The 23,536-nt window shown below is 37.1% G+C and overlaps 5 protein-coding genes across 5 annotated transcripts; 1 reads left to right on the top strand and 4 right to left on the bottom strand.

Annotated features, from left to right (window-relative positions):
- Positions 1 to 2,011: 2,011 nt before the first annotated feature.
- Positions 2,012 to 7,126, bottom strand: LOC116016048 (phytochrome B). Its single transcript, XM_031256213.1, has 4 exons — positions 4,769 to 7,126; positions 3,595 to 4,402; positions 3,042 to 3,335; positions 2,012 to 2,685 (listed from the first exon to the last, which is right to left on the bottom strand). Exons 1-4 carry the CDS (start codon positions 6,828 to 6,830, stop codon positions 2,460 to 2,462), a joined length of 3,390 nt encoding a protein of 1,129 aa, XP_031112073.1. The 5' UTR covers positions 6,831 to 7,126; the 3' UTR covers positions 2,012 to 2,459.
- Positions 7,127 to 8,112: 986 nt separating this feature from the next.
- Positions 8,113 to 9,783, bottom strand: LOC116016300 (ATP-citrate synthase beta chain protein 2-like). The gene is made up of 7 exons (XM_031256502.1): positions 9,616 to 9,783; positions 9,398 to 9,525; positions 9,184 to 9,289; positions 9,024 to 9,100; positions 8,872 to 8,942; positions 8,502 to 8,786; positions 8,113 to 8,412 (listed from the first exon to the last, which is right to left on the bottom strand). The coding sequence occupies exons 1-7, from the start codon at positions 9,758 to 9,760 to the stop codon at positions 8,337 to 8,339; spliced, it is 888 nt and encodes a 295-aa protein (XP_031112362.1). The 5' UTR covers positions 9,761 to 9,783; the 3' UTR covers positions 8,113 to 8,336.
- A 1,117-nt stretch (positions 9,784 to 10,900) lies between these two features.
- On the bottom strand, positions 10,901 to 12,361 carry LOC116013524 (DELLA protein RGL2-like). Its single transcript, XM_031253335.1, has one exon. The coding sequence runs from the start codon at positions 12,359 to 12,361 to the stop codon at positions 10,901 to 10,903; it is 1,461 nt and encodes a 486-aa protein (XP_031109195.1).
- Positions 12,362 to 13,843: 1,482 nt separating this feature from the next.
- LOC115996671 lies at positions 13,844 to 18,297 on the bottom strand. Its single transcript, XM_031236025.1, has 13 exons — positions 18,031 to 18,297; positions 17,518 to 17,704; positions 16,893 to 16,965; positions 16,582 to 16,729; positions 16,284 to 16,393; positions 15,927 to 16,064; positions 15,711 to 15,852; positions 15,484 to 15,627; positions 15,158 to 15,309; positions 14,981 to 15,055; positions 14,654 to 14,792; positions 14,286 to 14,555; positions 13,844 to 14,188 (listed from the first exon to the last, which is right to left on the bottom strand). Exons 1-13 carry the CDS (start codon positions 18,262 to 18,264, stop codon positions 14,060 to 14,062), a joined length of 1,941 nt encoding a protein of 646 aa, XP_031091885.1. The 5' UTR covers positions 18,265 to 18,297; the 3' UTR covers positions 13,844 to 14,059.
- A 1,157-nt stretch (positions 18,298 to 19,454) lies between these two features.
- LOC116013518 (protein TAPETUM DETERMINANT 1-like) lies at positions 19,455 to 21,623 on the top strand. Its single transcript, XM_031253322.1, has 4 exons — positions 19,455 to 19,573; positions 20,837 to 20,992; positions 21,070 to 21,165; positions 21,322 to 21,623. Exons 2-4 carry the CDS (start codon positions 20,905 to 20,907, stop codon positions 21,621 to 21,623), a joined length of 486 nt encoding a protein of 161 aa, XP_031109182.1. The 5' UTR covers positions 19,455 to 19,573; positions 20,837 to 20,904.
- Positions 21,624 to 23,536: the final 1,913 nt, after the last annotated feature.

Below are 23,536 nucleotides of genomic sequence, written 5' to 3'. Positions count from 1 at the left end.
CCCTTCTTCTCCCATCCACCTTTTTACTTATAATTTCTTTCTTCCTTCCCCTCCTTGTCTTCCATTTTTAGCCTATTTTAATAATTAAAACTTTATCTTAAAGTGTAATATTAATCCTGTAAATTATATTTTCCATACATAACATTTAATATCTCTCTTACCAATATACTACAATTAAATATATAAATTTATTATAGACTTCTTTTTTTGTCGAGAGATCTCTTAAATTGATTCATGTCATAATAAGTAATGATACTCAAAAAATAGATTGTAAGTATTAAATGTTGCTTAATACAATTTTCAAGGTCATGTGGCCATATTATGCACAAAGAAAATTGTAGTTGTTATTGGATAATAACTGCAAACTAAACAAATAAAAACAATAAATACATGTTTCGAGGCTTAGTTCGTTGTCTGACTTGATGTCATAATTGAAATCATTCATTAGGCAGGGTCGCATGGATTGAATTTCTTCCGCAAGCATAAAGATTAAGGTATAATCAGTTAGTTGATTGCACGACTTGCAATTTACTTATGTGTTGACTCTAGATTCAGTATCTTTTGATTTTAGATTAGTCCAGTAAAATTAAAATTATTAAAAAGAAAAAATATATTATAATGGATAATATGATAAGACACTTCTCTCCCTCTTTCTTTCTCCTCCCAGCTCACTTTTATTGGTATGCGTTTCTTTAGCAAGTTGTAATATGTATTTATTCCTGAATTTTCATTTTCTGTGGCTGTATGACAATGACTAGTATTTTTGTTTTCATTTTTTTCCCTTGTCATACATAATATGAATTGAAATATAAAGCATCTGAGAACAGTGTGTATATACATATAATTTTGGTAAGAAAAAAAATTATCAATAAATAATTTCCATTTGGTTGAATTATAACATTACTCACTTTGCTCCTCTTGCAGAACTAATAATATTTTATTATTATTTTTAAAGAAGATAAACAATTGACTTTATTAATTTGAGTCAATTAATTATAAGCAATCAGTCTTTAGTTATGAGTTTTTTCAATAAATATTTAAAAAAAGAAAAATTCAGGTGTGTTTCAGCTTTAGAAGCAAAACTTTTTCTTTCCCTCTTTGAGAAAGAGAGTGGATGTGTATGCGTAATGCGTGCACAGCACAACGAAGGGCGTGCACGCTAACAGTTGTGCATGATTGTGATGTACACCAATACCATCATCTACTATCCATCCCTCAAAGTTTACAATTAATTTATTCATACATTTCTTTTTCTTTTTTCTCCAAACAAATATGGCCGAAAATTGAGAATTTCCCAGATTTTACGCTCCAGTCTAAGTAAACATTCTTGTCCGTACTTATCCATGAATCTTTCAAAACTTTATTAATTATCCAATTAAATGTGTCATTTATAATTGGCATTACTATTCACAACCTCCCTGGTCCAATGTTCATTTATGATTATACTTATCTAAAACCGTTACAAAAAGAAAATTTAAAAATAAAAAATGAAATAAAACCTCATAAATTTGAGCCAACTAAGCGTAAGATCAAGCTTTGTAGGCTTGACTTGAATCTATGTATAGAATGGTGCACACACATAATAATAATCTAAAAAATAGAAGAGATATTCATAGGAGTTGTTAGCATTTTTGTTAATTATATAAGGAATAATTGTTGGCTGAGGTTATCAAATTTGAAGTTTATTTGATTTTTTGGGTTGGGATAATGTAATACAATATATAAATGATGTGATTTGTTTTAAAAATATTTGAGTTTTGACTTGAGCAGTTAAGTATTAGAATAATAGGGAGCATACGAAACATCATTGTCCGGTAGGTTTGAAACTTTTAACATCTATTCATAGCTGCTAGCTTAAGCCGAATTATTTGGTTTGATTTAGAGATTTTGATTGGAACGTCATTATATGATATGTGCAAATTATATATGTGACAATGCATATATGAAAAGTAAACCAATCGATAGAAATTGCAATAAATTAAAGATTGATATGATAGCACAAAAAAGAGAGTATTGAGATGTGGGAATATATTTATTATTTGTCATCTGAATTCTGAAAGAAAAGGTTTGTTGGTTTACATATTAGGTTATTGTTAGAATGAGTGGCACCCCTCAAAAATCAAAACATATGGGGAGGATGAGTTTAATAAGTTGAAGAAAGCTAGTGCCTAGTGGAGTAGAGTATAGTATAGTATTATACAACAGTGCTCGCTCAGATCAGATCAGAGTAGAAAGGAAATTACCATATTCTTCAACAATGGCAGAGGCAAACTGCAGTCATGGAATTGTGGGAGCTTCATTATTAAACTTTGTTCACCATTAGGGACTCTCTCTTCTTGCTTAGCTTGAGGAAAAACCCCTCCTCCCCTTTGCTTCTTCCAAATCTTATTATTCCAAGGATTCTCGAGGTGTGGTGTGGTGTGGGATACATCACTGCTAGCTTCTGCGGCTAACCTAACCTAGCCAATAATAATACTCTTTGAACCTCTTCGGGGGATTGGTAGCTCAAGGATGATCAGGAAGTAACATCTTTCTGATTCTCTGATATATTGGACTTCCCCGTTCATAAGCTTTACTACTTTCCTGCACATGCTCAGCCCTAGTCCTTCTTGACTCACCCATCGACTGCTGTGGAACATGTCTTGCACCAATTCGGGAGGAAGACCTTCACCCGGGCACATTATCCTTTTCCAAACCCATAACAACAACATCATCACTAAATACACCTCAGAACTCAACTTCATTACAAAAGTGCCAGCCATGATTATATTGTGGTGTAAAACAGCAAGTTTAGCAGGTTGTAAAACAAAAAACACACTGTAACTATGGACCAATCAATCACATTCACATACAACCTTTGTAAATTCTTTACCTTTTAAAATTAATTCATTCATGCATTTTTCTTCACTAACTTACTAAATCTACCATATGGCATATGCTGAAGGAACTTCAAAGCAATAGCAAGTGACAACAGTTGAGTTCAAGTCACCAATATAACAACAAAATTTGTTATCAAAGGTAAAGTAATGTGTATCAAATACCTGAATTCAGTATGCACAACATTTGTGCCATCAGAAACTTGCTTCAAACTAGGGCGAACTTGGATTTCTACCCATCCTCCTGGAACTGGTGCATGGCGTGCCATGTTTAGCAAAAAATCTGCCAGCACCTGCTGAATTCTCACTTGATCGCCATTCACAGCCAGTGTCTTAATTTCTTCTGGAATATCCCGGATAAGTTGGAGACCTCTTTCTCTCAGCAACGACATTACTTGGCTAACAATAGCATCTATTATCCTCCCAAGAAAAAAATCTTCTTTCTCCAGCTCAAGTGAACTGTCAGAACACAAAATCTTAGTAATCTTGTACACATAAGAACAAATGACTTTCTCTTCTTTATTTTTTTTAAAGGATCACCAAATATTTTATTGAGATGCACCAAAAGTGATGCAATCATTATAATGTGTAATTTTTTAGAAGAGCCAACAAAAAGATGAATAAAAGCAAGGCATATACTCCAAAATGAGTTAGAAGTTATAAACGATTTTTTCTTCAACTAACAGACTAGCAAGCATAATCAATAACAGAAGCTTACCCATCTTCAATGTTTTCCAGATCAACATCCATTATAATCTTTGACATTTGTTTCTCGCAAGCAGCACTAGTCTCCAGGAACTGCTTCTGGTCTTCTGTCAAATCTGTTGCCTCCAATAATGAATTTGTAAAGCGTATGCCATTCAGTGGATTTTTAATTTCTTGACAGATGTAAGCCAACTCTTTCATTCTCGAAAAGCATTTATTTTCCTGCTGCCTCTGGATTTTGAGAGCTTGCTGCAATTCAGGACTGGCAATCTGCAAGAAGCAGAAGGCTCCAATAATCTGTCCATCTATATTTGCTCTCTTATTTGCCGTCAAGAGAGCTTGCACGTACTTTCCATTTCGGTCGAAAAATGAAAATGGAAACCTGTCTGTGTCTTGGCCTCCAATTGCATTATGCAATATGATCATAAATTTAGTCATGGCATCTGGACCCCTGAGCCTGCAGCAGCTTCCAAAAACCTCACCAACTAGCAACTTGCCAATCGTTTCACCCCTGCTCCACCCAGTAAGCTTTTCCATGGCAGTATTCCACTCAGAGCAGGATGTGTTCTCATCTGAAGCAAATATGGGAGGGATCAGAGGATTGGGACTGTGTACAATAGCCTTGTAATCGCCTTGTATGTGAATAAATTTGTCCATTACAATTTTCTGTCCTGTAACATCTTGACCAACAAAGCAGACACCAACAATATTATTTGTATAGTCCTTGCTAGAACATGCATTGACTACTAAAAAAATAGCCTTCTTATCTTCCTCAGTGCCAAATGTTCTCAACTTTATCTCTACGTTCTTATCTTCTTCACCTGCAATAATTTAGCAATAGGATTAAGGTCTATGAACAGTCAACTTTCTTATATTATCATGCAAGAAGATAGCCATTGGGACTTTCTGGAAAACATACATTGAGCTTAATTAATACTCATGTAATTTATGTATCTTATAACTCAGTGTGTCACATCAAAATCAAAAGGATAAGAAGGATCACTACATGCTTTAATTGTGAATAGCTTAACAGAAGTTCAAAGTAAAGACTAACTCTGGCCATCATAAAACCTACTTACCAACTAGCATGTCAAGGCTAACCTCTTATGCAACTGTAGAAGGATTACTTTTTATATAATAGCAAAATGAAAACAAGCACAGAACAAAATAGAACAGAAAGCAATTACCTCTTAAAGCATTAAACAGAAGCTTCTCGGTAGTTTCTTGTGATTCCTTGTGAACTAAATCTTGAATCAACAACTTTCCCATAGCTTCTTCAACCGACAAGCCCACCAACTCAGCAACTTTTGCATTCCACCCATTTATGCGCCCTTCAACATCTACAGCAAATATGGGAGCTGTAGCAGTCTCTATCAATCTAACCATTTCTCTAGCAACAGAACTCAGTTCATCCATTCCTTGCAACTCCAATTCTCCAGGCGGAGCACGCACAACAGCCTTAGAATTGCTTGCCTCAGCATCCTTAAATGAATCACGTAGGATAAGCTGCAAAGAGTGAATTGCATCCATTTCAGCATTCTCCCAAAGCAAACTGCGACTCTTAACAACTTCCAAAAATGCCTTGAACGAAGAACGCGGATGCATCCTCTGACCATCATCTTTGTCCTCTGGATGATGCTTAGCACCACCCCACTTAATCTCTTTTGCAGTGTGAGACCGGAACCAGAACAAGAAATCTCTTGAAGTTATATAAGCAACTGCCATCCCACAAACTGCATCACCGAGTGAAGCTGCACCAGGATACCCTGCATCACCTAAACTATCTGTGCTCAACCCAGTTGAGTCACCATGGTAAGTCAATAGCCAGTCAACTATTTCCTTTATCTGGGCTTCATTAGGTGTCACACCTAAAGGATAATATTTCCCTTGGTAGTATAGTGCAGCTCCATCACATTTGACAAGGTCCATAATGCTGGGGCTCTGGGTAATAATGCCAGTCGGGGCATCTCGCAAAAGCATGTCACACAAAAGCGTTTGCGTCCTTAGGACATGCTTCTCAGACAATTGTGATGCCAATTGCAGTTCCATGTTCAACTGCAGACCAAATGCCTGCATAAGAAATTCACATGCATAACGGAGGGGGAAAGGGATGCACCGGGCAGAAGTGTGATGCCCAACAACCAACCCCCATAGCCTCATTGAGTTTCTCCCTCCTACAGCTTCCTCATCACTACCATTAATAACAACTGCAAGTGTTAACGAAGCAATGGAGCCCATATTGGCCATGTACTGTGCATGGCAGCCATGAGGAGCACGAAGGGTTGATCCAACTAAACACAGTGGTTGCATCAGTGATTCATCCTGAATAACCTGCACCGGAGTGGCATTGCAATCAACTATCATCCTAACCCTATTCTGTTTAAACAAAAACCTGGAAGCTTGAGGAATGTCAGTGGCAGGATAGTGTAATCCAATATAGGGCTCTAAATCTGGCCTTTTGCTCTCGGCCACAACCTCCCCATGCTCATCCTCATGAAACTTATACACCATGACTCGATCATACCCGGTTAGCTCCCTCACACTCTCAACCACAGTATCACACAAAAGCTTAATATCCCCGCCGGGAAGTGACTGCAAGTGGGAAATTGCCCTCACAGCGAGCTTCTGAGACTGAACAGCGCCAGCAATAGACAATGCAGGGTCCTCAGTCCTAGCAGGCTCCAAGTCAATCACAATTCCAACATCAATCCTATGCAAAATGGCGTAAAAGGGCTTGCCGGAATTCTTAGAATGAATCCAAATTGGGTTGAGCAAGGTGATCTCTCGCGCCCCAAAGGCGCGTTCAAGCAAAACGGAGCTGGAGGGCGTAAAAAGGGTCCTCACATCCGTCCCAATCGCGAGGATTTCAGGCCTCTCGAGGCTGGGAACTGACTGGGGCGTTAAACCAAGCATTTCGCGGGCATTCTCGCTATAGCCAATTACCCGAAAACTAGGCTCGTCCACCGCAATCATACACCCAAAGGGTTGAATGTGACCCCCTCTCTGAATTTTGGACAAGTAGGCGGTGATTTGCTTCTCGGGAACGCTCTGAGTAATAGTCTTCACAGATTGGGAGTAATCGAAAGACTTGCCAGACTCGCCCGACTGCTCGAAAACAGCGTGCAACCTAGCATCCACAGTGTACTGCGCAACAGCTTTGCTCACTGAATCGCGATAATTAACATTACTTGTACCCGAAGATTGAGCTTGATTTTGCTGCACGTTTTTGGACCTGCTCCCTGACGCCATACTCTTCTTCTTCTTCTGCCCTTTATCCTTCCTTCAACAAAACTGCGGCTGCCTCTCTCTCTCTCTCTCTACAAATAAGAATTCATGGAGAATTTCAGTTGAAAAATAAAATATCAAAGAGCATCTGGGGAAGACGCCAAGTGATCATGTTTTGATTTTATTTTTTTTCTTTATCTTTTGGAAGTGTTTCGGACTCATTAAGGCGTACAAGTGTAAAATCCTCAAAAAATAAAATAGATACTCTGATGCTTCTTCAACCTTTCCTCCTTTCCCTTCTCAATTAACCAAACCCCATTCTACTTTGATTTTGTAAAAACAAAATATTCCCCTTTTTTAGCATATATTTATATTTCGAAGATGCTTATGTCAAAAATTAAATTAAATTTTTAAAAAGATATCAAGCAATTTTCTACATATTTCATCCATATAGTTCGGTGAGGTGGAAATACATGTGGTGGAGGAGAAATGATACCCATTTCATAATACCAAGTGAAGCATATGATTGGTTGGGTTGGGACTTGGTCCTCAGTGCATTTCACCGTCTTCTTTTTCTTTTTTTCTCATTTTATTATTTTTTATTCCTGAAAGAAAAAATAATGTAATTTGACGTCTCAAATGAAAACATAATATAATGTTGTCTTCACTCTTCTCTATGTTGTAACTTATAACTCAGGAGTGAAATAAAATAAAATTATATAAAAATAATGATAATAATAATAAACATTAGGATTAGAAAAGGATGTATGTTGGTCCAATTGGTGGGGGCAACAGTTGTCTTTTCCTTTCAGATCACATTCCGTCCCACGTGACGATCGTACCATAATTGAACCCTCCCTTTTCAATCACCAACTCTTTTTTGGGGTACTATTCCAGTGAAATAAAATATTGGTAAATTGGGGTACTATTCCAGTGAAATAAAATATTGGTAAATAGCGGTTAACTGATTAGATTAGTAAATTTGATTAGTTAATAGCATTAACTGATTATAAAAAAGTATTTAGTAAATTAACTGATAACTAATTTCATGCAAAATGACTTTTTTAAAATTGAAAAAACTATTTTGAACAGCTTTTTGAAACAATAAGCTATTACAAAAACCTAATTAATCAAATACTCATATGGATTGTTTAACCAAGTCAAACAGTTAATAGTGATCAAATAAGTCAAAATTGGTTAATAAAGTAATTATATTACCAGATATGGTATAATACAAGTAGAACGAACCTGGTAATTTAATCCAGTGCGATAATGTGTTTTTATTTATTTTTTAATGGATCGACAACATATTTTGGGTAAAAAACAATTACGGAGTAAAATTTACTTCCATCTATCTGTATAACGATGCATTTCTTCATGAATCTTTCATTTGATGGTAATAGTTGAAGTTTAGTATAATCCACGCGTCATTCTCTTTGTGGAGAAATTACAATAGGAATAATCAAGTACAAACACATGGGATGCCCCAAAATTGATTCATACATTCCGACTGACAATGCTTGTTTGCACTCACTTGGTGTATAGAACATCTTCCCACGGGTGGCGGTACAGCGGCTGCTTTAATCTCTTCTGGTCAAACGTGTGCCTGAAATTAAAACCTCTATTTTGTAAGGACTATTGTTCGGTAGTTTGCAAAGAGATACTAATGGATGTTTTAAGCGTTAGGTAACTTACCCAATCAGGCCAATGGATCGGGCCAAGACAAAGAGGCCGTTAAGGTAACCAATCTCCACGATTTCATCGATTTCTGCCTTTTTGAACATTCCACTGCCAGCCAGGAGATCCAAGAACAGGGAACCAATGGCACCATCAACGTTAAGGACTAGGTTGTTAGCCTTTGACAGGGTGTATGTCTCAACCTCCACTGCATATTCCATGTATTTTACACTAGGGAAATTTTCACGGGCATAACGTTGCAGTAGTTCCACTCTCTTATCTCTGTTGTCGCCCCTCTTGATCCTATTACCAAACAAAACAAATATTTGTGTACCTGTGTTGCACATGATGCATCAAAGTAAGCAAGCTTCATTTCAAGTTCTGATACCTGTGACCAATTCCTGCCACTCGAATGCCCTTCTTCTTCATACCTTCCACGAATTCATAAGGTGTAAGGCCCTGTAATTACCACACAACAATGGGATAAGTTTTGAGCTTTGAGTGACGACTTGAAAGCATTTTGGATTCACAGTTACTAACCCTGTCATATGCATCCTTGAAGTATCGAGCAGCATCGTCAATAGCCCCACCAAATCGGGGACCAATTGTCAGCAATCCTGTTAGCAAGCAACATTAGTAAAGTATGGATCGGAGTAGTTGATTGCAAACTAACTCATACAAAGAAAGGCTGTAAATGTACCTGAAACAAGGCAGGACACTACATCTTTTCCTGCCCGAGAAGTTACTATGGTGTTGTGGGCACCAGAAACACAAGGACCATGGTCAGCACACAACATTATGCAAATCTGTTTAGTCAATGGCACACCAAAGAGATGATTCGGTTACCTTGCAATGAAATTGATGAGAGCATTTCAGATATGAAGTAGAGTTGGAGATAAAATACAAGAAAATACCTCAATAAACCGAGAGCAGTAACGAGGAAGGCTCCGTTTGAACCACAATAGAGAAATGACATCACCCACACCTAATCCCTGCTCAACGAGAGAGAAGATGGGGACACCAGCATACCAGGGCTCTTCACCTACAAAATTGAGGAAAACCAAATTCAGGGCCTTGGCTTTTACTCAGCCATCAAACTCCAAATCACCAATCATGCATGGTGAGATTATACCTCTTTCATTACAGATGGTAGTAATAATATGAGTTGGTGCACATGCTGAGGAAACCTTTCGCGCTGTCAAACTTTTTCTGGCCAACTCTCTCAGCCGAAGCGAGGAGATGTAGAAGCAGTTCAACATCTTTATAATCTTCGCCATGAAGGCCCCAACATGAATTGGGAAATAGATTGTTTAGTTCACTGTCTCCATGGGAAGAGTTCTCAATGAACTTGTGTGCAGCCAACTGCAAAATCTCGTTTATCCACAACCTAGTACTGCTGCAGCAATTCATCTCTCTGGATTCATCATGACTGCTGCTGCAGCTTGGTGCTGCAGCATTCACCTTCTCCCCGGTTAATCTCCTGAACCGGTTCTGGAAGTTATAGAGAAGCTTCAGGGATGAAGGCAACGCGTTTTCAGCCCTCTTTCTCTTGGATTCAGAGAGCTCTTGATTCCCTGAAAATGGCTGAACTGATGAAGCCTCCTCATCAAAATCCAGATCATCTAGACTCATGCAATCTACAACAAGTTGCAGTTGGTGTTCATGCTTATGCCTGGGCAGGAGAGGCCCTTCCTTTCTAGCTGTTTCGTCGCCATCTTTATCCAAAATTTGACAAGAAGAAAACCAGGAGATTTCAGTGGAATCTCCCCACTCCTCAACCTCATCTGCAGCTGGTCTGCTTTTCACTGCTTTCATGTTGTCATCATTGTTTTCAACATCATCTATGCATCTGTTCCTATCAGGGGCTCCACCAAAAACATCAGATTTGTTTAAATCCGACATTCGAACTACTCTCTGCAATCTGCTCTTAATTCAAGTGAATTGAAGAATGCAGACTTCAGTTCTACTACTACAACATATAAGAGCATGCAAATTCAACTATTTATATATGTTTGGTGTGAACATGAAGCTTCGTACGTCCGTGCAAATTGGTTTGAAATATTTTACTGTAAATTCATGTTGTTTGACAATGACAATAGGGCATAAGGAAAAACATATTGACGCATTCAAACACGTAATCATATGAAAAGATAGACAAGTTAAAATGGTTTTTATGTTACGGCAGCTTTGATGTCTCCGGGTTGATATTATATTCAACTATTCTATAATAAGGTAGACCAACCTGAAGGGCCATTCACATAAACAATTTGCTGAACCAAATAACAAGTACAATGCAGATCAGATGCCCTGTCCCCTGCACAAGAAAGCTGTCTTCATGTAGGGACAATAATGGAGAAAAAAACAATGTGCTCAAACACGATACTAATAAGGTTATGTTTCCATTTTGGTCATTTCATTTAATTGTTTTTAACTGGGCAGAATTTCCAGATAGATAAGGACTTTACTGGAGTTCCTTTCCACTTTATAATCATGGACTTTCCATTCATGTCCAAACTGCAATGGCTCCAGCTAGGATATTTCCGAATCAAGAAGCTTGCTTGGTACAAGGCGGAGTGGCTTAGTGCTTCTTCCTCGATGCCAAATCTCGCGAAAAATTGTCTCCAGAAATCAATCTTTGCATGGCGGTAGATCCTGTCTGGACCTTCCGTTGTGATGACGTTTCGAATCAGCTCCCAGTGTATAACTTGTTCGGTTATTTTCCTGTATTGATGATCGCGATCCATACATGTAGCGACAGAATCAAGAGTTGCAGTGCAGTAAGATAGCAGATTGTAGAAACGAGCTAAGAAAGATGGATTGTTTGTGTCGGCTTCAGTTTCAGCAATCACCATTACAGAAGGATTGAAGGTTTGAATAACTGCAATCAGATTGTGTAATTGGTTAGGGCACACTAGCAGAGTTGAGAGACGATACTCGGCGTACACTGCTACTACTTCGTCTGCTTCCATCTCGAAAAGCTCTTTCCTCAGATCTTTCATGTCGCACACGATTGCTTTGAATGAGAAGGGTAATTTCATGGTCTCTGCAAAGGAGGACAACCACTTACCGGTCCTTTCAATCCTCCGCTTCGAGGATCCGACGGCGGTTATCTTTAGCGACTCAATCGGAGGTTCAGATCTGTTAGCAAGATCTTGCATGATGATCGTCCAATGCGATCCGCTTCCAATTTCGAAATCAACCAAATGAACCTTTCTCGCGGATGTGATGTTGTCCAGAATCGCATGAACGCCTGTGAAATTGGTGACCTGGGAGAAGGGGAGATCTTGCACGCACGCAATTATCGCAGCCTCCATACTCATCACAGCCTCTTCAACATTCAATGGAACCTTTTCACTTTCTTCTGTTTCAGTATCTCTCTCCAGATCCATCCTCTCTTTAAGAGCCCTAGCGAAATAATAAACAATTCTTTCAACTGTGCTACCATTAGCAGAAGCAGACTGATTACAGAGGCCCAGCAACTTCCTCGCGCGATCAAATTGTTGATTGGCAACCATTTCTGCAGATGCTTGAAGTAGCAGAGCAAGCTCCACATCTCCTCCTTTAATGCAATAAGAATGTTCAAAAACAATGGAATGAACACAGCAGCTCTGGAAGGCACACTGCTCTAATTTTGACCTAGCTATCTGCATGATCTCTTCCGGTGATAGAACCATCTGCACAGCAGCAGAGGAATTGCTCGGCTTATCAATGCGTATCTTATTCAGATTCTTCCCTCCGCCATGCATCAAATCACTCCAATATCTCTGAAGAATTTGCAACGATGATTCTGAAGGCTGTTCCCTCTTTGATTCAGCAACAACAGAATCATCTTCAAGAGGTTGGTTATCTCTGTTCTTTCTTGTTTGTTCAACACTCATGTTTCTGAAATGATAATCTCCATGGTGTCATGCCATTGCCAGATTTAAGAGCAACATTACCAGATGTATATCTAGTAGACGACGTGAGTAAAAGGCTGTGGCAGAAGAATGAGACAGTGAGAGCAAAGACAAAACCACTATTGTTAGGCACGCTAACATAATAAAAACATTTGTCTGCTAACATAATAAAAAGATAGCGTAAAAAGAGATCAGACCACAACCAAAGTTTGGTTACAGAATCTAAGAACATTGGCCAGCTAACCATGGTTTAAGAAACATGGTATTGGATGAATGGAAAGAACCAAGACTGTAAGACAAGAAACTTGAGTTAAGATCATATAGAGTTAAAGAAGTAAGGAACAAAGATATTACCTTAGGTTAATATAAACTACAAAATTGGTGGAAAAAATTAAACAAGAAACGTTAGTTTTCTAAAGATTCCCAAATAACATGGTAATTGGTATTTCTCAAGGCTAAAAGTAGGTTGATAATAACAATATGTAAATGTTCATGGCATTGGAAGCAAGCAAACAATTGAATGAGCCAAAATTAGAGAGCAATGCAATGCTGGATATTCACAAAAATGAACTTGTAACATTGAGGTGATTGATTTTATATAATAAGATTTTAACATTTCATACGATTTGTATAAAATGTGATGTCATTTATTATATAAGATCAATCAGTACAATTTTTTATCAAATTTGTGTATATATCCACGATTTCTTTAAAAATCGTATGCAATGTTCATCTTATTATATAAAATCAATAGCCTAAATTTTTATCAAATTTGTGTATATATTCTTGAATTCTATACAAATCATATGTAATATTCATCTTATTATATAAGATCAATCACATCAATTTTTTTCATTTTTTTTAGTAGCAAGAGAAATTTGCACTCATCACCCGAGAGTATACAATAGGTAACCCTCACTTTATTATTCTAGCCGACAAAAGACCACAAAGAGATAAACCAACCATCATAGATTACCCATATATGGCTAACTCAAATCAAAAGCAGCTCCCACAAATTTAGAATCTTGTGTGTGTATATATACTAGTTTTACACGTACATTACAATACTGATTTAATGCTCAATATTTGTATTTAAATAAGTAATTCAAAGTATATCAATATAAGATTACATATGAAAAATTTATTATAGTTAGCATTAAAATTAATGTTTAATTTGTATTTTCCTAGAGGGCATTCATCTATTAGCAACCGCATCTTGGGAAGTTTAAGATAAAAGATGGTCTTTAATGGGAATTGACCCAACAAAGTCTTCCCTCCCAGTTTCTTTGATCCCGACAAGTTATCCGATGGCGACTTTATCAGAAGCGCCAGGCTGACATCTAGGAATGGCCGAACGGAAAATACTTTATATATGTTACGTGTCATGTTGTTAAGATATCTATGTTACGTGTCATTTTGCTGGTCTTTCTTAGACCAACAAAAATAACAATAAGAAACCTAGTATTCAGTATATTCTAAAGCTTCCTCTCGGCTAACGATCAATAATTCAGCACTCCACTATTACACCAAAATTAGCACTATGGTTTCACTGGTTATATTAATTACAGTATTAAGAGTCTTCACTACAATGTTGAAAGTAGTTACACACTTATCCCATACTCGTGCTCGCTGCTGTTGACTTCATCCGATGTCATGTAATAGAAACAAGGGGGTTCATGTTCATTCATACTTAACTGCGCGTGTAATTTCCCACGATACACTTTGATTGTCCATACTTCCATGACCCTTCACCAATGCCACTGTAAACTTTTCATTCTCAAGTGAAGAAGGATACATAATTTGCTCTTCCTGAAATGAACATCCAAGAAAACAAATATTAGCTTAGCACTCACAACTTCCTTAGGCCTAGAGTCATAATCATTGAATAGAAGAAATATAACACTACCTCTGGCAGTTCACAGAACTCATCTGGAGTTATTTGCAGCAACTCTGTGGCAGTTTGGCCAGTGCACCAGGTTAATACTTTTGCACTGCCATCAGCAATAGTAATTCTCAAATGGAAACTCCTAACCACTTCATCATTGCATATGCAGTGACAAAAGTTGCACTTTAGCTCTCCATTACAACCCTCATTAACAAAATGGCCACAAGGGGCATGTGACAATCTTGTACCAACATGACAATACTCAATTTGATCCAGCCAAACCCGACATACCTAAGATATAGCATATATAGGCACCGAATTAGCAGGGATAAAAACAAATTGCAAAAGGAGTTTTCATGATGAGCTTTCTGAGAAATCACTGGACGTACATGTGTATGGTTAGCATGGGTTGATAGATCACAAAGGTTGGAGAACTTGTGAAGACATGATGAATTAAGCAGTGCGGGTAGGCAGCTAATATTGACAAAAGAAGCTCCAGGATCATTCTCAAACCATGATAGTTCACGGCTGCCGAACCAGAGTAATTTAAAAAATGATCAGAGGATAATACCATAAATAAAAGTATAAAACCACTGCAAAGTCAATAAATACAGATGAGCAACGTTTCCATTAAAATTAATGCTTATTGTTATTACTACTACTATTTGCTCCCTTTTATAGTCATAGTACATTATACATATGTGAAATATACTCACATTTTCTGTTTGGTCATAGAACATGACAGACCAGAAATATAGACAGTGTGCCCCAGGCCAACTCTTCCTATTGACCTGAAATGAATAAGTGAAAAAATATATATGTAGGGCAGCACATCTGATTGTACAAGAAAGGAGGATATTGCAATTCTCTAGTTTGATAAAAATTCTACCTACCAAGGTCCTATAAAATGTAGCTTTACCCAAACTGAACCTGTTGCATCTTCAATTTTCAGAGAAAATGTAGGGTCTCCAGTACTTTGGATGTCCATAACATCACCATAGAGGCTGATTCCAGTCATCTTGTCACGCAGATCTATAACAAATGACTGCAAGACTTTAAAAATGTAAGAGGTCAACAACAAATTGTCCCCAATGGAATATCCAGATTATTTTGTCAGTTACTAACTTCACAAGTTTACTAATGCTAACCATTGAAAAACAGTCTTTTTCACGTCTATTACATATCATTAAACTGGAAAATTCAAGGAAGGTAACGTTACCCGGAAAGGATAATTTCTGAAGTCAATGGACCCTTGAGAATCACACGGCAAGGACACTTGTGAAACTGGAAGCCCCTGACCTGGATCTGGTGCAGTTAACAGCTTTGATCCTTGGCAACGGCTCTGTGTCAATGCTACACATACCTGAGAAGGCCTAACAGTTTACTTCTTTTTCCCTCAAAAGTTGACATTTAAATGTTTTCTAACATAAATAATCCATGGCATACTTGTTCCTTATGCTGAATAAGAGGGACAACATAGAGCTGTGTTCCACTACCATATTCAAGGCAAAATTCTTCATTTGATTCAAGACCACTTTCAGCAGAACTTGCAATAAATGGTCTGTCCAGGGCAAGCATACTTCCCACACTGTTAAGGAATTAAATTACAACTGCGTACTAGACAACACAAGGCGGTTGCAAAAAGAACGGAAATAGTAATACCTAAAAAGATTAGCAAGCAGAACCTGTTCACCCCACAATAGAAATTTCAATCTGACACCATTATCAACAAGAGTAATTTGTTTTCTCTGTAAACTACCAAATATGCCTTGAGCTTCCAGCGCCCCAATAGATTCTATCCTGTAAATGGTTGGTAGTAGTGGATATTAATAGAAGAAACTAACAAAAATGACTATATTGGAAAGTTGACTGGGTTAAATTATAAGTTCTGAACAACCAAAATACAGGGCTACATATATGTGAAGCAAGTATTCATAATGGTAATTCAGTAAAACACTAAAACCATAAAAGTCTTGGTACAATAATCAGTGATTGCATGAGCATCACTTCTAGCCAGACCTTGCATACAGTGAATAAGAGACCCCTTGAATAACATCATCAAAGCAAATGGAAGAGAAGGAATCAGAACAAAACTGTGCACCTAGCAACATTGCATCATCATCTTGATCCTGCATTGATGGTCAAAGCAGATTACTGGACCATTCTGTTCATACTTTATGTAAGGGCATAATGATGTGGATTTGCATTATGTTCAAAGTTTAGTACACAAAATTCCCATTGCAGGCCCAAACAAATAAAGAGAGAGAGAGAGATGGAAAGGAAATTACTTTGTGTGGACATCTAAAATCAACAGTACCTCATCTAAAAGTATAGCAAGATACTCTGTGGGCAACAGCCGTGCTCGACTCGAAAATCCTTTGGTAGTTCTAAGGCGGCATCCTGTGAGGAACACTTCCCGTCCTTTCTTCAGAATACCATTGCTAGGATCAGCTAAGTTGTAGAATCTGCTTTAGAATGCATCTTAGAGATATGAATATGTGGATAGAAATATGCACAAGAACAAAATGTTTTTACAGCTAAGAAAAATGCCATATAGGTAAATCTTGACGAACACGAAGACATGATATGGAACCTTTATCATAAAGCACAAGCCATTCACTCATTCACCTTCGATGAAGATATAGATCAATTGTATTAGAGCTCCAAAAATCCCCCAGATGAAGTGTGCAGATGTTTGTTCCTGGAGGGAAGTTAGTATTATCAATAATAATTGCCATAAACATTGCATCTCAAGACAAAAATAAAAACTAAAGTATCACTATAGTTTGAAAGAGCAAAATGCACTGATGAATAGCTCTATGATACAGCAAGTGGAAACAATTTGGACATTCTAATAGTCTCAATCTTTCACAGGCCTATATATGATTTGATAAAAAAAATAATAAAATCAGTGCATAACATATATTTCATGCTAAGAATAGTTAAAATAATGACATTCTGGGGAAATAACCAGAACTAAGAACCTAGCAACTTTAATCTGGGGAGTTGTTGATTTTAAAATCCAAAATAATTGATAAAACTTTTAAGCATGATTCAAGTTGCATGATAATCATTATGTTATGTGCATCTATGAGGCTGTGCTTTCTAAGTAAAGGGCACGAATAATTCGGGTACTGCAGTTGGCACTAAACAGCCTTCACCAATCATGCAAATTTTGAAACTTGGAATATATTTGACAACATATATTACACAAGTTAAACTTAACTTCAGACTTAAGAGGCTCAAACTCTACCTGGAAGAATAACAACATCTATTATAACAGCTTCAATAACACCATTCAATGGCAAGAACTTCTTCTCATAAATAGAGTCTATTGTGACAGTGTTGGGTAGCTTTCCCCTCTTATGTTTCTTTTTCAACTGACTAATACACTCTGGCTGTTTCTTTGGAGCACCGCTTCTATTCTGCTCATTCCAAGCCTGCATACCATCCCCAATTCAACAAAAATTATTACTAAAGTACTTCAACATTTATTTACTTAAAGCATGTTTACAATATAATGTTGATCATTTTGAAAACAAACGTGTTCAGTATGCATCAGTCTATAACATTCCAAGAGCATGAAAAGTTGCAAAGGATATGGTATCAAGCAAATGTTTATATACAACTCCGCTTTGTGCATAATGAACTATAAGAAATGAATATAGAAATTTAGAAACAGACATCCTAGCCTGTGTATGCACGTGTACTATGTGCAGTAACAAAAAAAGTGAAGAAAACTGAAGGAAAAGAGAGCGGTGAGGACCTGAGAGATATCAGAGAGGAGAATGGCAGAGGTGACGCCGCTGGAATAGGCAATACACGTTTTGAGAATTCTGGAAGCGATCCAGCTCCAACCCGGGCCCATTGATTCACCTCCGGCTTCATTTGCATCAGGGGATACAACTGATTTTGCGTAAGAGATGAATTGAAGAAATGGATCCTCTTCTTCTTCGTGCAGTTGCGGATCAATTTCCATGGCGCAGGGGTTGCTATTCATCACACAGCTATCGGTGAGAGATTCAGAATTGGAGACAGTTTGAGTAACTGATGATGAAATCTAAGCCCTACTCCTTTGTTACCCAACGGCGGGAATTCAATTGAGCTTTCAGATATCTGAGCGGGAATAATTTGTAACGGCCTCTGTTAATTGTAGCGACACAGATTTGGGCTTTGGGCAAATTCAAAGCCCATGGAGTAACTGTAAATTAATGGCCCAAGTGAACTGATTCAACAAATAAACTCCAATCCAACGGCTTTTTTTTTTTTTTATTTTTTGAAACTAAATCCAACGGCTATTTATGAACTCATAAATATTCTAATTCTAAAACTTCTTTGAATTAGACAATTAGTTATTCCACTCACAATGCTAAAGTTAATACAATTAGTTGTATGGAGTATGTGATGCTTCAGACATACACACAAGATTGTATATATTCTAAAAAATACAATGTTATTATAACTTGTAGCAAGTGACTCTAACGTATCAAACTCTAATTAGTAGACTTGAACGACTAGTTAAGTGACATTGAAGACCTATCTAAAGGTTATTGTATGCTAGTGTGCCAGCATGGTAGCCCAAGGTCGACTTAGTATGGGCATTTCAATGCAAATAGACATTGTAGTTATGCTTCCCAACCATCTCTTTGTTGATTGGGTCTTCCAACATACTAATTTCATGTCTTAATATTATGGGTCCATTATTTGAATTATTAAACTAGCGTAACTGCCTCATAAACCCCATATTTTCCTATATCCACTACTCTTACACATTTAGTTAATACTCTATAAATATTGCCATGCGGGGAAGTGTACTGCTATAAATAGTCTTTGTGGTCCATCACCTATATATTCACAATGCAACCTTGCACACGTGAGGAAGTGCTGCACAAATTATCTTTTTGTCATTACATTAAATTACTATAATAGATTGAAACATATGTGCAACCACTTGATTTAAAATGTATATGAAAATTATTACTTGATTTAGCAATAAAATATTCCAAATAATTGGTTAGAGAAGATTTATGCAATGTAAAATACAATATCTACATTTTATTAAGTATATAATACACGTATATATTAAAGAAAATAAGTTTAGGAATTAATGGGCCAATGCAATCAGGCCAAGTCCCCTATTTATACATTTTAAAATTCCATTCTCTCCGTCTTCACTCTTTCGGTCTCAGCCTTAGTGTCACAGGTCACAGACTCACAGGTGCGCTTGGTTCTAAGCTGGAAGCTTTTTTTCCCGCGTGCACGGCTCACCCTCCGGTAGTCGACGGAAACGGAGGAGGAAGGGAACCGAGGTACTTCTTCGCTACCACCAGTACTTTTTCCTTACCATCGCTGAGCCGTTATTTTTCTTCTTTTTGCCCCATTTTTTCACATTTTGTCTTCAATGGGTTATAGCATTGTTCATGTATAATTGTGGTGCTTTTTTGTTTTTCTCATTAATATACCGGATTTCTGATCCGTTTAACTGATTATCTGTGTTTCTCTTTGAATTATGTGACTGTGTTGTAAATCGTGTGCTTAATGGTTTGCTGCTATATAATGTAGAGTCATAAAAATGACATTTTTAGGGTCACTGTTTTTGTTGTAAGAGTCATATCTTTGGATTCTGTAAATCTATTTGTTTTTCGGGACTATGTGCAATACTGTTGCTCTAGAATCTTCTTGTGTAAATTTTGACTTGCCAAATGTGGATCATGCGTCAAACACGTAGGTTGGAAATGGCTCTACCGGAGGATTTCAATTCTATAGGGAGGTTAGTGTTAAAGTGTGTTGCAAGAATGTGTTTACCGTTTGTATCTTTTGTGATCAGGATCTTTAAAAGTGAGAGTGAGTCCATATTTTCCAAACTTCATTCCAGTCTCTGTTTTCATACTGCAAGTCTTCATACAGTTACACTTGAATGCTAAACTTCAGATTGGTCTCTGTTTTTGTCAACCAAAAAAATATTCAATAATCAAAGAGAGTGATTGAGGAAACCAAATTATGGTCATATGATTCTGATACTCAGATACTGATCCAAAACTAAATAACCCAACAGTTTTTAAAACTGTACAGCATGGTGTGATAATTATGCTGAAAAAGATTGCCGTTTGAAACAATCTCAGCCTTATTTATTGCTTGCATAATTATGATGAATTTGGTTGGGTGGTTAGGTTGACATTTAGTTAATGGATTTATTATATCAAAAATCTTGATGGATGAGTAATATTGTGATGCATGGGTAGCTAGGTACTCTCTTATTAGTTCCTAATTAATCTCTCAACTCCCCAAAAGGGGAGTGACTTAGCTTTAGGTTCCCTGTTGACTTTAGCTGTAAAGAAACATAGAAATAAAGATGCAGAATAAATGACTCTTATGGCTTCTTGCAATAAATAGCTGTCTTTCTTTTCATCCACTACCTTCAATCTGTGTATAGGATTTCAATGAACCAGGCTGTTAAGACTGCATGTAAACTGATGGTTGTGGTCCTTTCTTCTTTTTCTTTCTTCCTTCTCCATCCTCTCATGTTTTACACAAATCTTCTTTCACTTACTGGTCTTGTTTTACTGTAGCAGGTTGCTAAGAAGCCAAAGTTAAACTGGGGTAATTACTTTCTGTGTCCTTCTTGACTCAAAACACTATCATGAGCTGGCTTCGTGCCCTCTTCTTCTGTTTCTATCTGTTTACCATCCTTGCAGTCTGTGATTTTGGACTTCAATGGAGCAAAACAGGTACTGGCATTAACAATTGTACTAATATCTCCATCTCTTTATAGATCCTCAAACCCATTGTGACTATTCTTTTGCAGGCTGGGTTTTGCATAAAGCTCATGGAGATAGAAATGTAACTATGAATATGATACTGCAGAAGACATATTTAAGCCATAGAAAAATTCTGGTACACGGTAAAATTCTATCTTAACCGTGCATTGTCGTTTGGTGCTATTTTTTGTATGCATCTGTCAAAACTTTCACAGTAAATGGGAGAATTGTGTTGAGTTTGATATGCTGTAAGGTTTTGATCCTTTCCTAAAATAGATTATTATATTGAAACTCTTCAGGAGCCTGTACAAACAAGGATATAAGCATTTCGCAAAGCACATATTCCACGACTGGGATTCCACAATATGTAGTTGAGATAGTGAACACCTGCTTTTCTGGTTGTGCCCCATCCAAGATCCACCTCCACTGTGACTGGTTTGCCTCTGCCAGAATAGTGAACCCAAATACTTTTAAGAGGCTGTCTTATGATGACTGCTTGGTTAATGAAGGAAAGCCTTTGAAGGCCAGCCAGATGATCCGGTTCACCTACTCAAACACATTTATGTACCCTCTGGCCTTCAAGTCTGCCAAATTTTGCTGAATACATGGTTAGTATTACTCCATGCTTGAATTGAATCACTGCGGGTTGGTGGCTGTTTGCATATAAACCAAGAATTTGGGTTTTAAAAGTTGCAATATACAACTTCATTTTGACCTTTTGGTGTTTAGCCCTGTGACTTTGAGGCTATTATCTGTCAAAGCCACAAAAAAGAAAAAGCACCTTCAGTCTTCAGAGGCAGAGGACCACTTCCCAAAGGCCCTTTTCACAAACCTAGCTTCAAAAGTTTTATCTGGATGCATGCTAGCTTTTTGCTGATGTACCTACCTGTGAATGCCTTAGCTTAAGTGGACTTCCTATATCTCTGGATTAATATGGAATTTTGGGGTCAAAATATGTTATCTAGAGCACTTGCTACATTGTTTTAATTTGTAAATTCTGCAAGTGTTGTCACTTCTCTGTGCATTATCTACTTTGCTTTTTCCTGCTGTGAGAAAAGAAAGAATTAAACAACAGAAACTCTTTTTGCCTTTTTGACATTTTTGCTGTTTTTTTTTCATAAACCTTAAAAACTGTTCAAAATTATGTTTGGTTCTCCAAATTCAAGAATTTGTGATCCATTAATTTGTTAGTAAAATCCAAAGAAAGACGTAGTTTTCTAGGAATGTGAATGTGGTACCTTGGATAACTGTGTTGTGTTACCTATCGTTTTCGGGAAGCATAGAGTGGGGATCCCCACAAATTGCTATTTATGGTGATGCTATACAAATCTGTAAAAAGGTATTTGGCTTGGTCTAATGCTCCCATAGCCCCTGCAAGGCTGCAATCTCCGTGTCGCACGTGAGGTAGCGTTCCTTATAGAGTCTTGGGTGAAAGAGTGGTCCCGCCACCTTTAATTTCCTACTAAATCTCCCTTTCATACATAAAAAAAAATAAAAAAAATTCATGAATTTTATAGAAACATAGGTATGAATTTCTCTTGTTTTACAATCGTTTTTAATTTGTATGATGTGAAAAATAAACGAAAAAATTTGTGTGGTTTCCAATGCACTGACGTGGGATGGACAACAAATCAAAATCCCCTCCAAAATTGATGAGTGTGGTAAAAAAAGCGAATATTTCCTTTTACCTGAATAAATAAAGTTTTGGTAAGAAGGGTAACATTCCTCTGGAAGTGGGAACAAGGAACAGCAGCATACCCTACACGCCAAATTCCAATTTTCAGTAGTTTTGTGTTGGCTGAAAAGTTACAGAGTGCAGAGACAGACTTTTTTACTGGGGTGGTCGGCAAATGTGGCTGTTAAAGTAGTCTTTGACATTAAGGAAAGCTTCCGACCTGGTGTGTTTGCAATAAATGGCGTCCGGGCTTCTCTGTTATCTTCTTCAAATTAAACAAAGAAGCAGGCACGGGTTACACCATTTCATGTCACTGAATATCTGATGCGCTTCTGCTCTGCTCCTCTGCTCCTTTCCTCTTTTTTTGTCTCCTCGCCATTCCATTTCCTTCAATTCTCTCCCCCGTACTCTTTTATAGTTTTCTTGTTGACTGGCCTGTTTTAAATCATTCCATCCTAATTGGCCCATAACATAAAGGGTATGTAACGTTCGGTAATTGGTAAATGGTAACTTCACCGAAATTGGTCAAAAAATGAATGTGTTAATCACAAAATTTTAAGTTTTAACTCATCATAAGAGTTGTCAAATACTATCTGATAATTGGGTTGAGAAGACTTTGTGTTATGAGAATATAATAGATATATTATAAGTGAAATGATGATAAGCTATAATTTAGATTAACAATACACTTCAATTTATATCATGTTGCATGGATTTTAAGGTGATTAAGGTGAAAATCACTCCTAACTTATTATTATTATTATTATTATTATTATTATTATTATTTTATTTTTTTATTTTTTATTTTTAGGCAATGAAGATTGAGGAAAGGCATGAAC

Source organism: Ipomoea triloba, chromosome 1 (assembly GCF_003576645.1).
Source record: "Ipomoea triloba cultivar NCNSP0323 chromosome 1, ASM357664v1".
NCBI lineage: Eukaryota > Viridiplantae > Streptophyta > Magnoliopsida > Solanales > Convolvulaceae > Ipomoea > Ipomoea triloba.
Note: the sequence above shows the minus strand (reverse complement) of the source record. Positions and strands in the feature narration are given on the sequence as shown.